General features: G+C 37.2%; 1 protein-coding gene across 1 annotated transcript in view; it reads left to right on the top strand.

The window, feature by feature from the left end:
* LOC145674932 (ly6/PLAUR domain-containing protein 6B-like) overlaps positions 1-13,111 on the top strand; it is a 111,497-nt gene extending 98,386 nt beyond the window's left edge. The window contains exon 5 of the mRNA XM_081745186.1: positions 8,128-13,111. Within this exon, the coding sequence (XP_081601312.1) occupies positions 8,128-8,307 (180 nt within the window). The 3' untranslated portion in view covers positions 8,308-13,111. The remainder of the gene's footprint in view (positions 1-8,127) is intronic.
* The last annotated feature ends 983 nt before the right edge of the window (positions 13,112-14,094 follow it).

The raw sequence follows: 14,094 nt of genomic DNA, 5'->3' as shown, positions 1-14,094 counted from the left end.
AGGTAGTCAATGCGATTGGAAATAGGAGTCTGGCTCATAAATAAAATTATGAAGATCCATGAATGAACTTGCATTATTATGGTGCCTAGGTTTGAGAACCGTTGCCTAGTTCACAAGAAAATTTCTCGAGCACTTATCTTGTTTATGATGGTCTTTCGGCAGTCTAACCATCTGTCTGCCTCTATTCGCTACAGGTTTCTTCAGCTTCAAACTACCACGGTGACCACAAAAGCATTTCCCTTGTAGAAATATAGTAAGAAAGTAAAGCGCTATATAATACGATTCGTGTAATATTAAGATAAGAATAGTTGTAGCAATAGTGTAGGGTGACCAATTGCTAATATACAGAGTAAATAATAGAAAAAATGAAAGGATGTAATAGGATATGAATATTTTTTAAAGAAATTAAGAGCTTTTTGGTGCAGAAAGTGCTTATTTGTAGCAGTAGTAGAATAGCATCGAGATTCACGACAAATCTTCAAAATAAAGGAAAGCTATAATATGATGGCCTAGATATTCTCAATCTGAGTATGAACTGATATAGTGCTTAGACTCTAATGTTTTTTGGATAATAAATAGTAAAGTAATCCTGCTTAAGTGTATAAGTATCTAAAATAGTTGTAATTATAGAACATTACGAATGACCACAAATGTATTTCAAACTAGGAAATCAGGTCTTATTAACACGTTACGTTTATATAGAGTAAGTGCATTACTTATTTTGCTATTTTCCCTTCACTATTCTACTAAATTTATTTGTAGTTTGCAGTAAAAACTGAAGCTCTCAATGCAACTCACATAGTGATACGGACCTGTGACGTCACGCCAAAACCCTTACCTATGCTGCCCTTACCTGTGAACCCTCGGGTATCCCCCGAAATGGGCAACTAAGCCGTGCCTTTGGGTCCGGGAGATAAGGCTGCGTGGTACCCCAACACGCTAAAAAGAGTGGGTAGTTGGTGTGCCCTGGGTGGGCGGATCCAACGCCCTACTGGGAGGATGATGTAGGTACTGCCCTCAAAGAGAGTGTAATGCGTTCTCTTGGGTCCGGGATGGGATACCTAGTATCCTAACGCATACTGTACCACAGGAGCGCTGAGGAAGTGGGTCCCTCCTTCGTCCCAGTAGTGTGAGCTGGGTGCAGGAGCCACGACCCTACCAGGGGAGCCGCCGCTCCCAAATGGCCATTGTCTTTAAAGCTAGACAGTCTACATCAGCCATTGGGTCTGGTAATGTACGGTTCACCTCTCCCGTAAGAAGAGGTAGTTCCGGATTGTTTGAACGACCCTACCGGAGGAAGGGTGTGGTTGCCCCTTCTAATGGTGGCTTACACGTACCATTGGGATTCGGACAGGTAGCCTCGCTACAACGTGTACGTGGTACCTAAACACGTTAAAGATAGGTAGCCCCGTATTGTTTGGGCGGGCCTACCAAAGGAGACACGGCTCCAAATGACAATGTCTGCCTTGAGCAAACGGTCTACATCAGTCATTGGCTCTGGTAATGTACGGTGTACCTCTACCGTAATTAGAGGAAGTGTTAGACTCCTGCCTGCAGGGGGACCAAACGGAGGTGTGGGGAGGGGCCAATCCCAGGAATCTGGGTAACGGTTCTGATCCTGCCAAAGGGAGGAAACTCTGTGGAATAGAGCCGGCACCAAACTCAAATGGTGACTTAACACGTACCATTGGGTCCGGGATGAGATATGGGAGTATCTCGACGTGTGCGTGGTACCTCTACACGACAAGGCGGTTGCCAGTTGAACGATAGAGGTAGGCAGGGCCGGGATTGAACAAGCCCCCTCGGGCATCGCCTGGGGCCTCCGAATTGGGTTGGACTCTGCCGGGCTGTGGTCATACCGTGGGATTCGGTAGCTTGTGGGAGCCAATCCCAGGAATCTGGGTAACGGTAAACACGGGCGGGAGGTGAGCTTGCCTTATAACGCTCGGGCGCCAAGCCTGCAGAGCATGGTAGGACTGACTCGCTAGCAGTCTGCCTCAACCAGTAGGTTAACCGGTAGGCACTCAGGACTTCGGTCTGGCCGCGCAGTGGGCGTATCCCACTCCCTCAGTAAATGGGGGTTACACACTTAGGTGTCAAGGTTAAGGGACAAATCTTGACGGTGCACTTTGTGCACGAGCAACAACAGCGTATATTGTGGAACTACGGGCGGGGTGCATTACATTCTTGCGGAACCCGTCCATTAAATATGCCGAACGGTCGCGGGCATGCTCTTCATGCATGCAATTAAGCGTGGCATAGTAGACCACTAGCTTACAATGTACACAACCGATTTGGCTGGGGTCCGGATATGTGTTACGGGAGACCAAAGTAGGAGACACGTATTTTGGCGTTTGGGCCCATACGCTGAAATTTCCGAAATACGGGGCCCCAAATTGGCCCTACATGCTATAACTAGGAAGCGAATGACGTTACTTGTACACAGCCGATTTTGCTGGGGTCCTGACATGTGTTACGGGAGACCAAAGTAGGATACACGTATTTTGGCGTTTGGGCCCATACACAGAAATTTCCGAAATACGGTACCACGAAGTGGCCCAACATGCTATAACTAGGAAGCGAATGACGTTACTTGTACACAACCGGTTTGGCTGAGATCCGGATATGGCTATTATAAGCCCAAGTCGAAGACATGTAGTTTATCTTCCGACAAAACCTGATAGGGCGGCAAACCTTACTTCCGCCAGTGTGCCCGGTTTCCTGACAGCGCATGCCGTATCGATTAAATATTAATGTTCACTATCTTGCACAAAAGTGTACCGCCCGGTTTCCGCACATCCTAGCTATAGAAATACAAGCGAAAAACGCAAACATTCTTACGCTCCGTTGACACCCTCGTGGTCAGCAGATCCCCCTCGACGGCTAGTTCCAGGTGAACATCTGTTCAGAATTGCATGGGTACCACATACGCCAACTTCATGGCCTTATTGAAAATCTACCAGTATTGGACCCTATATATTCGACATTCCTTTTTGTGGGACCTAGCAACAAATACAAGTCTCATACATTTGGATATATTATAACTCGACCCAGGCCAACATTCTGCACCAGATTCACTTCCTAGTTATAGCATGTAGGGCCACTTTGGGCCCGTATTTCAGAAATTTCTGCTTATGGGCCCAAACGCCAAAATACGTGTCTCCTACTTTGGTCTCCTGTAACACATATCCGGACCCCAGTCAAATCGGTTGTGTACAAGTAGCGTCATTCGCTTCCTAGTTATAGCATGTAGGGCCAATTTGGGGCCCCGTATTTCGGAAATTTCAGCGTATGGGCCCAAACGCCAAAATACGAATCTCCTACTTTGGTCTCCCGTAACACATATCCGGACCGCAGCCAAATCGGTTGTGTACAAGTAACGTCGTTCGCTTCCTAGTTATAGCATGTAGGGCCAATTTGGGGCCCCGTATTTCGGAAATTTCTGCGTATGGGCCCAAACGCCAAAATACCAATCTCCTACTTTGGTCTCCCGTAACACATATCCGGACCCCAGCCAAATCGGTTGTTTACACTTAAGACCGTTTCCTCGTTAGCCAGAAAAAGCTTATATTTTGAAGTTTGTTTTGGACAGTTTTTGATTTAATCCTTTATGGCTATGCACGGAAGAGCTCTTTTGTACAATATTGTCAGTATTCCTTTATTCTATAGGAATCTATTTACACTTATGAAAATTATTTTTAAAATATCCAGGTATTCTTGAAATTTTAGAAGCCATTAGTACTATATAATCAAAAGCGTTAGAGATGATTGCAAAACAACGAATGACTTAGAGATATATAACTGGAAAGCCAGATTTGAAAATGATTAACAAATGTAAAAGAAAATCTCAAGAGTTTAGTTTTAAAGTTCAGTTGAGGGATTTAAGAGAACCAGAACCATTACCGAGTATTGTGTGACAAATAAGTTCTAGGTTTAAAATGAGCAACCACGTTTTCTTTATGTTTTTTTTATTTTTTATTTATTTATTTATTTATTTTTGAGATTTCTGGGCTTTCGGCATCTAAGGTCATTTAGCACGTTACGTTTTGAGGGATGACGTCCCTCGCCGAGCATACAATCCGGGGAAAGGGAAGGAAGGAAGCGGCCTGGGATCTATAAGTTAGATACCACCCGGGTATTTGCCTGGTGTGAATGAGGAAAACCCAGGAAAACCTCATTCAGGGTGGCTGGCCTGAAAAAGCGTTGTACACTTTTTCGACCGAGTGGCTCCACCTAAAATCGAATCCGGTACTGCTCGCACCGAAGGGACGCAGCAAATCACTTTGTTACCTTAGGATATGTGCACACGATGTTTAGTTTCAGAGCGACTTTCGGATAGACGAAGAAAAGCAGGAGGGTAATACAAAAGAGGACCTACGAGCAATGTGTAATAGCATTTGGAATAAATTGTTTCGCACATAATAGGATACAGTGATAAGTTTTTTTTTTATTTGCAGTTCCTTAATCCTTAGGGTGAGTGAATACAGTTTCATAAATGTAGTATTAAAAGTTATGGTGGAAACACTTCAGCTCAGTGGTAGAGCATTCACGTCTAATGAGTGAGGTCTGTTGTTCGATCCCACCTCGCGTCAAGTGAGCTTTGTGATAGACCAAAACCATGTCTGCAGGTTTTCTCGGGATTCTTCCGTTCCCTTCCATTTTTCTCGGGAATCTACCATTACATTCATGCTCGTCATCACCGTCTCTTTGAAACTACATGACATAATTGTGACACGGAAAGCTGGAAGATTCATTTCATAAAAATAAGTCATTATTTTCTCTTAGCAATAGCTGAAAACACAAACCTTAGTGCCAAGACAGAAAATAGTGCTGTACAAATTTATGGTACTAAGACGATTCTTGTAAAGTTTTTTTTGGCCTTGAGTACAGTGGCCACATAAATACTAAAGCTACAAAATCCATGACTCAGGCAACCCAACTAACGCCATCTTCAAGATTAACTACGTCTGGTAAAGTAGCTAGAACAGAAGCATGAAGTTGCTTCCACCTGTGAAAGGAAAAAAAATGTAAAGGGTGGTTTTGTGTTGGAGTGAGGCGAAACGCTGGCTGACGAAATAAGAAAAAGGAGTCTTTGGATACTTGTACTCGTAGTACACACCCCAGTACCAGAAAAAAATATACGAACACCAGAGGCGCCGATGAGAAGATAACAGTCGGGGGACTTAAATAATCATAGTCTACTTATTTCCATTTTGTTATTGCTGTTGTTTGTGTGTTAATACATATGAAGTGATCATTTTGTTCCTTGATCATTTTTAATTTTTTATTTTGTTTTAATGTGTTATTGAAAAAAATAAAAATGATCAAGCGACCCTCGCTGGATTATTCCATGGCTTCATTATAATGTAAAAATTAATTTCACTGTGCATTAAAGTCTTTATGTGGAAGTTTGTTAAATAAACAGTGAACAAATAAAAAAAGTTGATAATATTGAAGTTTTCAACGTTTGTGTACGAACAATAAAAGTAATAATCAGAGAACATTATGCATTATCTTCTTAGAACTCTTCTCCATTAGAGCTCCTTCGTGGCTAAGCGGTTAGAGTACGGGCCTTTGTCGTGCGAGACCTGGATTCGATTCTCGGCAGGAACTCATGTAGTTCGAATTCCACATTAATCAATAGGTCCCGTCTCGTGTAGCCTCGCTGCTCAAATGGACGTTAAACTCAAAATCAACTTAAGTCTTCCTCGTTAGTACTAATACTTCGTTCCGGTGTCCCGAAGATATTTCTCTGGACTTTAAATGTCCCGAACTTAAGCGAAGAAGAAAGGAAAGTACCACAGTTTGCTTTTTTCACAGGATTTTGTATATAATTATTCTCTCCAGCTCCTCAGTATGGCAATTCAAAGGTTGAAAAAAAAATAAAAACTTGAATACATCAAAAAGGAATTTAATTAAGTTCACGATTTAACTTCTTTGACATTGAACGAACCATACTTTTCATTGGGACAGGAGACAAAGAATGTTATTGCTCAATCTTATAGTACTCTGTTTCAATCTACATCTTGCTTCTGAAATATTTTAGTCAATAATCCCTAACCAATATTTTTGGTAATTTTCCGTTAATTTGTTAGTTTGTTAAAAATAACAGAAATAAAATAAAAAATCAACGAAAGAAGTTATTTGAAGATAACAAACGCTGCCAGAACATATTGCCAATGAATTAACTGTGCATAAAAAAAAAAAAAAAACGAACAGACAGAGAGAACGTGTGAAAGGAAATATTATGCCCTGAATGAGCTAAAACAGACTCTGAAACCGACGAAACATAACAGATCCTGAGAAATTAAATAAAATATTGCTTACCAAGGGGGAGGGGGTAAATCATCTGCTTATGTTTGCTTAACTAGGGACTAGCCCTTTCGGGATTTTATTGTACAATTTTTACCATACGGGTGTTTCATGGTACATTGCGTTATAACTCTCCTATTTGAGCTCTTCGTCCGGGTTTTTTTTTGTTTTTCAAGTCCAGAAGCATTGTAGAAGACCTTAGGTATGGTTTCACACCTTCCTGCGTCGAGACATAGGAGGTGATGACGTCATAATTTTAAAATATATATTTTCTTTTATTAAGCCTATGATCATTATTTTTGGCGGGCTTATTTTTGCACGTAGAAGATTGAAATTTTGCACAAACATTCAGTCCACCGAATAGTATTTACCAGATTTTTTCAGATTTCTGCGTTAAAACAGGGGGGGAGTCCACAGGGGCAAAAATTTGAAAAAAGGGATATTTTTACCAAAAAATCCCTTTCTTCGGGATTTTCCCGCCTTAGATACATGATGGAGATATGTGAATGGTATTGCGTGAAAGGCAGTTCTACTCTGAAGAGAATGATGGGCGAAAAATGACCCTAGGGTAATTAGGGATGTCTCAGGGAATTTTTATCAAAATATACTTCTATATAGGGGAATATCGGACATTTTCGGTATATTTTTTGCGGGCTTATTTTTGCACCTAAAAGATTGGAATTGTGCACAAACATTCAGTCTACCAAGTAGTTTTTAACAGATTTTTTTTAGATCTCTACGTTCACGCAGAGCCGTTTCAGAGAGGCCCAAATTGTGAAAAAAAAATTCCCCCGAAATTTTCCTTTGACATCACTTTTCCCTCTCCTGGTATATGGTACGAGCATGCAAGTGGTACCATTTGAAAGCCAGCGCTATTCTGAAGAGAATGAGGTATGAATCCTGATCCTAGGATAAATAGTGACGATGCAGTAGCTGCTTGACTGAAAGTCTAAAAAATACCCCAAAAACCCAAGATCCCGAAAGGACTAGACGCTCTACTAAAATGATTAAAAATGAGATTACGTAATACTTGAACAACTCTATGTAAGGGAAGAAAGTAAAACAGTATATAACACTTCTTTTCATTTTAAACATTTTCGTAATTTAGTAGCTTCCTGGATTTTTATTTCTGAAATATGAAAACCCTATAAACAAAGTGTTCTTATTCCGATATAAAAGAAATTCTAAGATGAAACTAAGACGAACGTTATAATATCATTTTAGAATTATTATTTCGAATATTATCATTATTATTATTATTATTATTATTATTATTATTATTATTGGATTCGTGATGTTCAAATAATTAAAATGATTTTTATTTTAGTTTTTAAAAGTAGAAACAGATCTAAGTTTGAAAATTATATGAAACAATGTTTTGCAACAATGTTAAACTTTTACATAAATTTCTCGTATTTTTATACTTTATATTTGTCTGTAAGTCAAAGATTTCTGGTTGATTTTCAGTATTTTTAAATTATCCTATCTATTTTTGCTTCTGAAACTTCGTTTTTACGAATGTATATGTTGGTCATTTTTTGTGAATGTTTGTCGAAATCAAAATTTCGATATTGATATTTCACAATTTGCATGTAAAATGTGAATTCATGAATGTCATATTTTGTCGTTTCTTTTTTAAAAAATAACGTTTTATCTCTATGAATTATACACAATAGAGTTCTGAAAACTCAAACTTTTTGACCTATTTCTAAAATTAGAAGACTAACTAGTCTTGTAAACATATCGGTACAATCGCACAAAGTGTATAATTGTATTTATTTTCATAGTTATAATTAACTTTATTTTTGTTTCCAGATTTGCACTTCCTGCTGTGACGAACAGTATTGTAATGAAGAAGTCCCTACAGATTCTTCAAATGCCATTTTGATCAATACTCATTCTCACAGTCAGCAGAAACACTTGAATACATGGCTATTTCCCTCCTGTACTCTGTTGGCCATGTGGACAATGTGGAGACAATATGAGCTGACATGACAATAGGAAAATTAGTTTCTAGTCATTTTTATTAGCGTGCCTAGCGTAAAAATATAAGAAAGAAATTGTGTCCAACGTTGCATATCCTGCACACATCGCTTAAGAAATAGCTCATTTGTTGCTACTGTATCATATTTCTGATAAAACACCTATGTCAGTTCCCGAAATGTTGAACCTATACAAATGAAAAGAGAAGATCAGCATTTATACGAATTCCTGTTACTTACCTGATTTATAATGATAGTGTTATCAGAATGGATTTAGATGTAAACACTTGGTGCAGTGATTATCAGGTTTGTTGTTACCTGTTATTTCTAGTGAGGACCAATATTTAGGGGAGGGGACAATGTGGATTCAATGGTTGATACTGACGCTTAAAATGTCTCCATTGAAAAAATATAGATAAATATAGTCAAACAGTACAAAAGGTCTTAAGAGTGTATAGGATAAACATTTGATGCCATATTTTATAGTCCAGAAAACATAAACAAGCACTTAATCAACGCTTATGTTTTGCTAAACAAAGAACTTTTATATATAAAGATGAAGCTTATACGAGTCAGATATATCTTTTTTCGTATAGCACATTAAAGCTGGAATAATATTGAGAACGATGTATCATAATCAGAGAATGTTTGTTCAAACATGTAAACTTCGTAAGTGTAATCACATTCAAATATTTGATTTAAACTTTAAGAATATTACTTGAGCTTACCGACACACGAAAGAAGAAAAGAGACAAGAAATCATTACTAACAATAATTTTATATAAGACAATTATTTAATAATCTCAAAACCAGGTTTACGCCTTGGAGTCTGGTCGACGAGCTCCCGATCATCTCGCCTGGAAGAGCGGACTCATCTCACTCATGCACATCTTCTGGAACGTACACCTCCGCCTGTGTGTCGTCATTGTGGTCAGCCCCTGAGTATTTGTCACCTCTTAGTGGAATGTGTGTCTCTTGCTACTGCCAGACTTTTGTTTGGACTGCCAGCTGACCTCGCTACTGTTCTCGGCGATGATGAAGCCACTGTGTTGAAGCTGTTCCAGTTTTTGCGGCATTTGCATGTTTTGACGGCGCTTTGACTTTCTTCTGTGTTCCAGTGCTTCAGACCTCCGATCTGTGTACCATCTTCCTTTTAGTGCTAGCGAGTGATAGTTTTAATATATGACTTTCACCACATTCAGTGACTAGTCTGTGTTTTCGTCGTTTGTATGACTGTTTCTTTTACGACCAGTGACGGGTGAAAAAAAGACCTTTGTTGTCGAGGCACCCTCCCCAACCCCTTTTCCATTCCATTCCATTCAAAACCAGGTTTACGCCTTTGGGAAGAAGAGACTAGTATTTTGTGTATTCCTAAATAAAAACTTGATCGACAAGACGCATTAAGCGTTTCGTGTGAATTGTTCTACTGTTTAAGGCAGACGGATATTATCTTACTGCAACAAATGACTACAGGAATTCGAAATGTTTTTCAAGAGAAATTATTTGGATGGGGCAAAGAATTAATGAGTAAGTATTAGTGGAGTTCGAGGGATGACTAAATAAAGAGAAAACAGCTGCTTAGAATACTGTTTGACAAAAAATTGCCTTCCTGGAGATGTAGTAAAAATATCTCACAGATAGTAACATTGCAGGGGTAAAATGATCATCAAAATTGATGGAGGTGTTAAAAATGGAAATTCTTATGCGAAACGAACAGATTATCTGAAGGTCTTAGGGCACGAGAACTTCTAACTTACGTTAAACGAACTCCCAATCATAGTTAAGTACTTCTTATGATATCCATTTTAGTTTTTTACTTTCGTGATCTCAGTTGTCAACCATCTTTTCGAAACTCTAAACCTGAAACCGTATTTTCAATCATATGAGAAAGTCCTAAAATATTAGAAGAATGCATAGAACACAAAATACATGAATATAGTTTTAATCTTAATATACAAGAAATCAACTATACTTTACTACTTAATTGGCATACTTCTTTATGACCTATCTGCCCTATTGAAATGATTGTTTGCACCTTAGTTCTACTGCAATATTTGCTTCATTTTTCACATTTTCATTCATTACGTATCTGAGTTTTATGATAATAATGGTGGGAAACCGTATCAGTCGTAATTCGATCATAAAATTGATTAATGAATAATATTTTAATAACTCATCTGTCTATTGTTAGTTTAGTTTAAAACAAAATAAATGTATTAAAGATTGACGTTCTTGTTGATGGGTTATTTGTATTAACACTGTAGATGAATATAGCTGCAGTGGATATGACATCTGTAGGATAAATTTGAAAATTTCACGGAATATCCTTCACTGTATTTACATAAAAATACGTATTTGCATCACAGTTACCAATGTTGTTATATCGAATTGACAATGAGATGTATCGATGGTCAGTCATTATCAAGCTTAGATAAATAAAATAGAGCGTACGAGATCATTCTTAGTATGGAAACGCAAATGCTGTTCTGAAACGATTCAGTCGTTCCATTCTAAGGAATTAGGAAACACTGTTTTCAGAGGATTTGAACCACATATCTCACTAAAGTAACGGTTTTATGAACTGTAGAAACATCACAAATTGCTCACTTCTTTTTGAAATTTGTGTAAATTTTACTCAATGCGGAGATTACTCAAACACTCAATGTATTAATGGTGAAACTGTGTGAGTATATTTGAACAATTTACATGTGTATATTTGAGAATTTGTATGCTTGCCACTGAAGACTTAACAAGAGACCTCGCGAAACAGAGTCACCACTTTTTTTTTTTTTTACGATTAAAACGTAAGTGGAATGTCAGAGAAATATGTAAGTGTGAAACTGTGTGATGATGCTAAACTGTATTTATTTATATGCATGACTGCTCAAAATAGTATTTTTTGTGCCAAAAATAGCTTTAAACGAGTATGATTTTTACAATGTTGTATGTATACGAAAAACAATATAGATGTCGTACCACTAGCACAAGAAAAACGAAATGAGGAAATACTGATCACGTATAGTCCTTCAAACTTCAATTGTCTCTAAGCATACGCCAATGTAAGTATTAAAAAGCAGGGCGAATAAAACAAATAGCTCGAGTTTCTTGTGATTACTATTTAAGTATAGTTTTGTTTATTAAAATTTATTTATTAGATCTACATTCTTACCTTCAGTTAGAATAAAATAAAATAAAAACAAATAAATATTTCTTTTGGTCAATTGAAATCTTTATTTATAGCTCAATTATTAGAATTTCCTACGTATATTTGCCAAAAAATAGCCTTCTAAATCAATTTGTGTGGTCAAGATTTTTAAACAAGACTGTATATTTCATTTTGAATTTCTGTTAATTTAAATTCAGAATATTATATGTAAATTTGAAAACATTGCTAATAAAACTCCAACTGACCAGAGCAGTACATCTATCTATCTATATCTATATCTATCTATCTATGTTTTTTTTAAAAGTATATATCAGAGTTACAGTTTCGGCTTTGTAACATAGCCTTCCTCAGACACATTATGAGAGAATATCCAATTTTGACAGCTTATATTCAATCTGAATGCAAGGCACGCCGACTTTCTCTTTATAAAACGGAAACTTTCAATTCGCTCTAAAAAGTAAATTTTTAATTAGATGTTGTCACTTTCACTTTTTGCGCACCTGTTATAAAACTTTTAAGAACTAAACTCTTAATTAGGTGTTTATCACTTACACTTTCTGTTCATTATTGTCCACATGCTGTTTTCCATAGAATACCTGTCCTCAAAGGTCGTGTTAATCCTTATAATTCTTCCTTTCTATCTTATCTATCATCTCTTCCCATAACTCATGTATTACAAGTCCACTAGACCAATTCATCAACTCCTCCTTCCCATACTTTTTAATCCACTGAGTTTCTTTCCACTTTCTTATTACACTCGTTTTCTTCCTGTCTAATCCTTTTATTTCTTCCCAAATTATCTCATGTCCCGTTTCTTTAATGCGTTTATATATTACTTTGTTTCCTCTTTTCAGTCTGGTATCGTCCTTATGTCGTTTTATCTTTTGTTCTAATCTATTTCCTGTTTCCGATATGTACTTTATATCGCACTCTTTACAATTAACCTGGTACACTACTCCTTTCTCTTCTTATCTTATCTCCTTTTATTTCTTATTTCTTTTCTCTATCACTAAGTCTATCATCCTCTTTCCTCCTGTTCCTGTAAGTTTAATCCCTTCCTTTTAGAACAGGTTCTTCAGGACCTCTATTTTCTCGCCTAAACTTTCAATTCCAAATCATCTTTTTCCTTCTTTTTCTGCTTCTTCCCCTTTTTCACTTAAAAATCTTCAAATTAAAAAGTTACTTTTTAGAGCCAATTGAAATTTTACGTTTCGTAAAATGGAAGTGGGCGTATCACGCATTTAGATTGTATATAAGGTGTCAAAATTTGACATTTCTCTCATAATGTGTCTGAGGAAGGCTTTGTTACATAGCCGAAACTATAATACAGCTATTTACTATTAATATATATATATATATATATATATATATATATATATATATATATAAAACGTGGTGAAGAGTTTTTAATTTGAAAATATAGCCAATGGGAAATCATTAAATATCTTGGTATAATTAGCATCCTTTGTTTAATCACAAAATGTGATTAATTTTAATATTCCAGTGGTTATAACTTGAAACATTGTTTGTCTAGTCACTTCAGTTTACCTCTATACCTTAAAAACAAAATAAATAAATGTATGTAATTTTGTTTTATTTGTCGACTCACTTCTTCCAAGTGAACCTTGTTGTTCTAACTTGGTATTTATAAACAGAGATGTAATAATTTATTTGTAATAAAGTATTATAAAAACAAAGCGTACATTTACTTTAACCTGTAATCAAATGCAATATGAGTACTAGTACTGTTATATTCTGACACGCAGAAATCTAAATCACTATGTTTGTGACTCTAAATCTCCTGAACCGCCCGACCGATCTCGATCAAATTTGTAACATGGATGAGGATCGAGGCTGGGCTGGTTTTACTTTATTTACTTTGACGCTAGAACTAAGGAGAGGGGGAAAGGGTATAAAAATAAATAAAGCTTAATAATTCCTGAACCACTCGACTAATATTGATCAAATTTTTATCATAGATGAGGTTCGGGTCTGGAACCATTTCTGTAATTTCACTTTAACGGCAGATCCTAGGGGAGGGGGAGGGGGACGTATAAATAAAACTAATAAAACCTAATAACTTTTGAACCACCCAATCAATCTCGATCAAATTTTCAACATATTTAAGGGTCGGACCTTGGGTGTTTCTGTCGTTTCACTTTGACGAGCCAACCTAGGGGATGGGGGAGGGGGAGATATATGTAAAAAAAGTTAAAATTAAAATTACTGTCTTTGTGACTTCATCACTCTTGAACCACCCGACCGATCTCAATCAAATTTTCAACATATATGGGTATAGGGGATGGATTGCTTTAGGCTATTCACTTTGACGATGCAACGTAGGGTTGGGGAGGGAGAGAGAAATTAAAAATGATCAAAAATGACTGATATTAGTGATGAAACCATACTTTTCCGGGTCGTTGAGAGAAACAGGGACACCCCTGATGCTGTTTCAATCCAAGTTCAGCCCTGATAGTTGTGGTACAACGTAGGAGTGGAGGATAAACATTTAAAAATGATCGATAATGACTAATATTAGTGTTGAATCCATAGTTTCAGAACTAGCTTAGATTAACAGTGACAATTCTAATGCTATGTGAAGCCGCGCGGAGGAGGGGGAAAGAGAACTGTGTA

This window comes from Thermobia domestica, chromosome 18, assembly GCF_964235325.1.
Source record: "Thermobia domestica chromosome 18, izTheDome1.hap1.1, whole genome shotgun sequence".
Taxonomy (NCBI): Eukaryota; Metazoa; Arthropoda; class Insecta; order Zygentoma; family Lepismatidae; genus Thermobia; species Thermobia domestica.
This window is presented reverse-complemented; position numbering and strand designations above follow the sequence as displayed.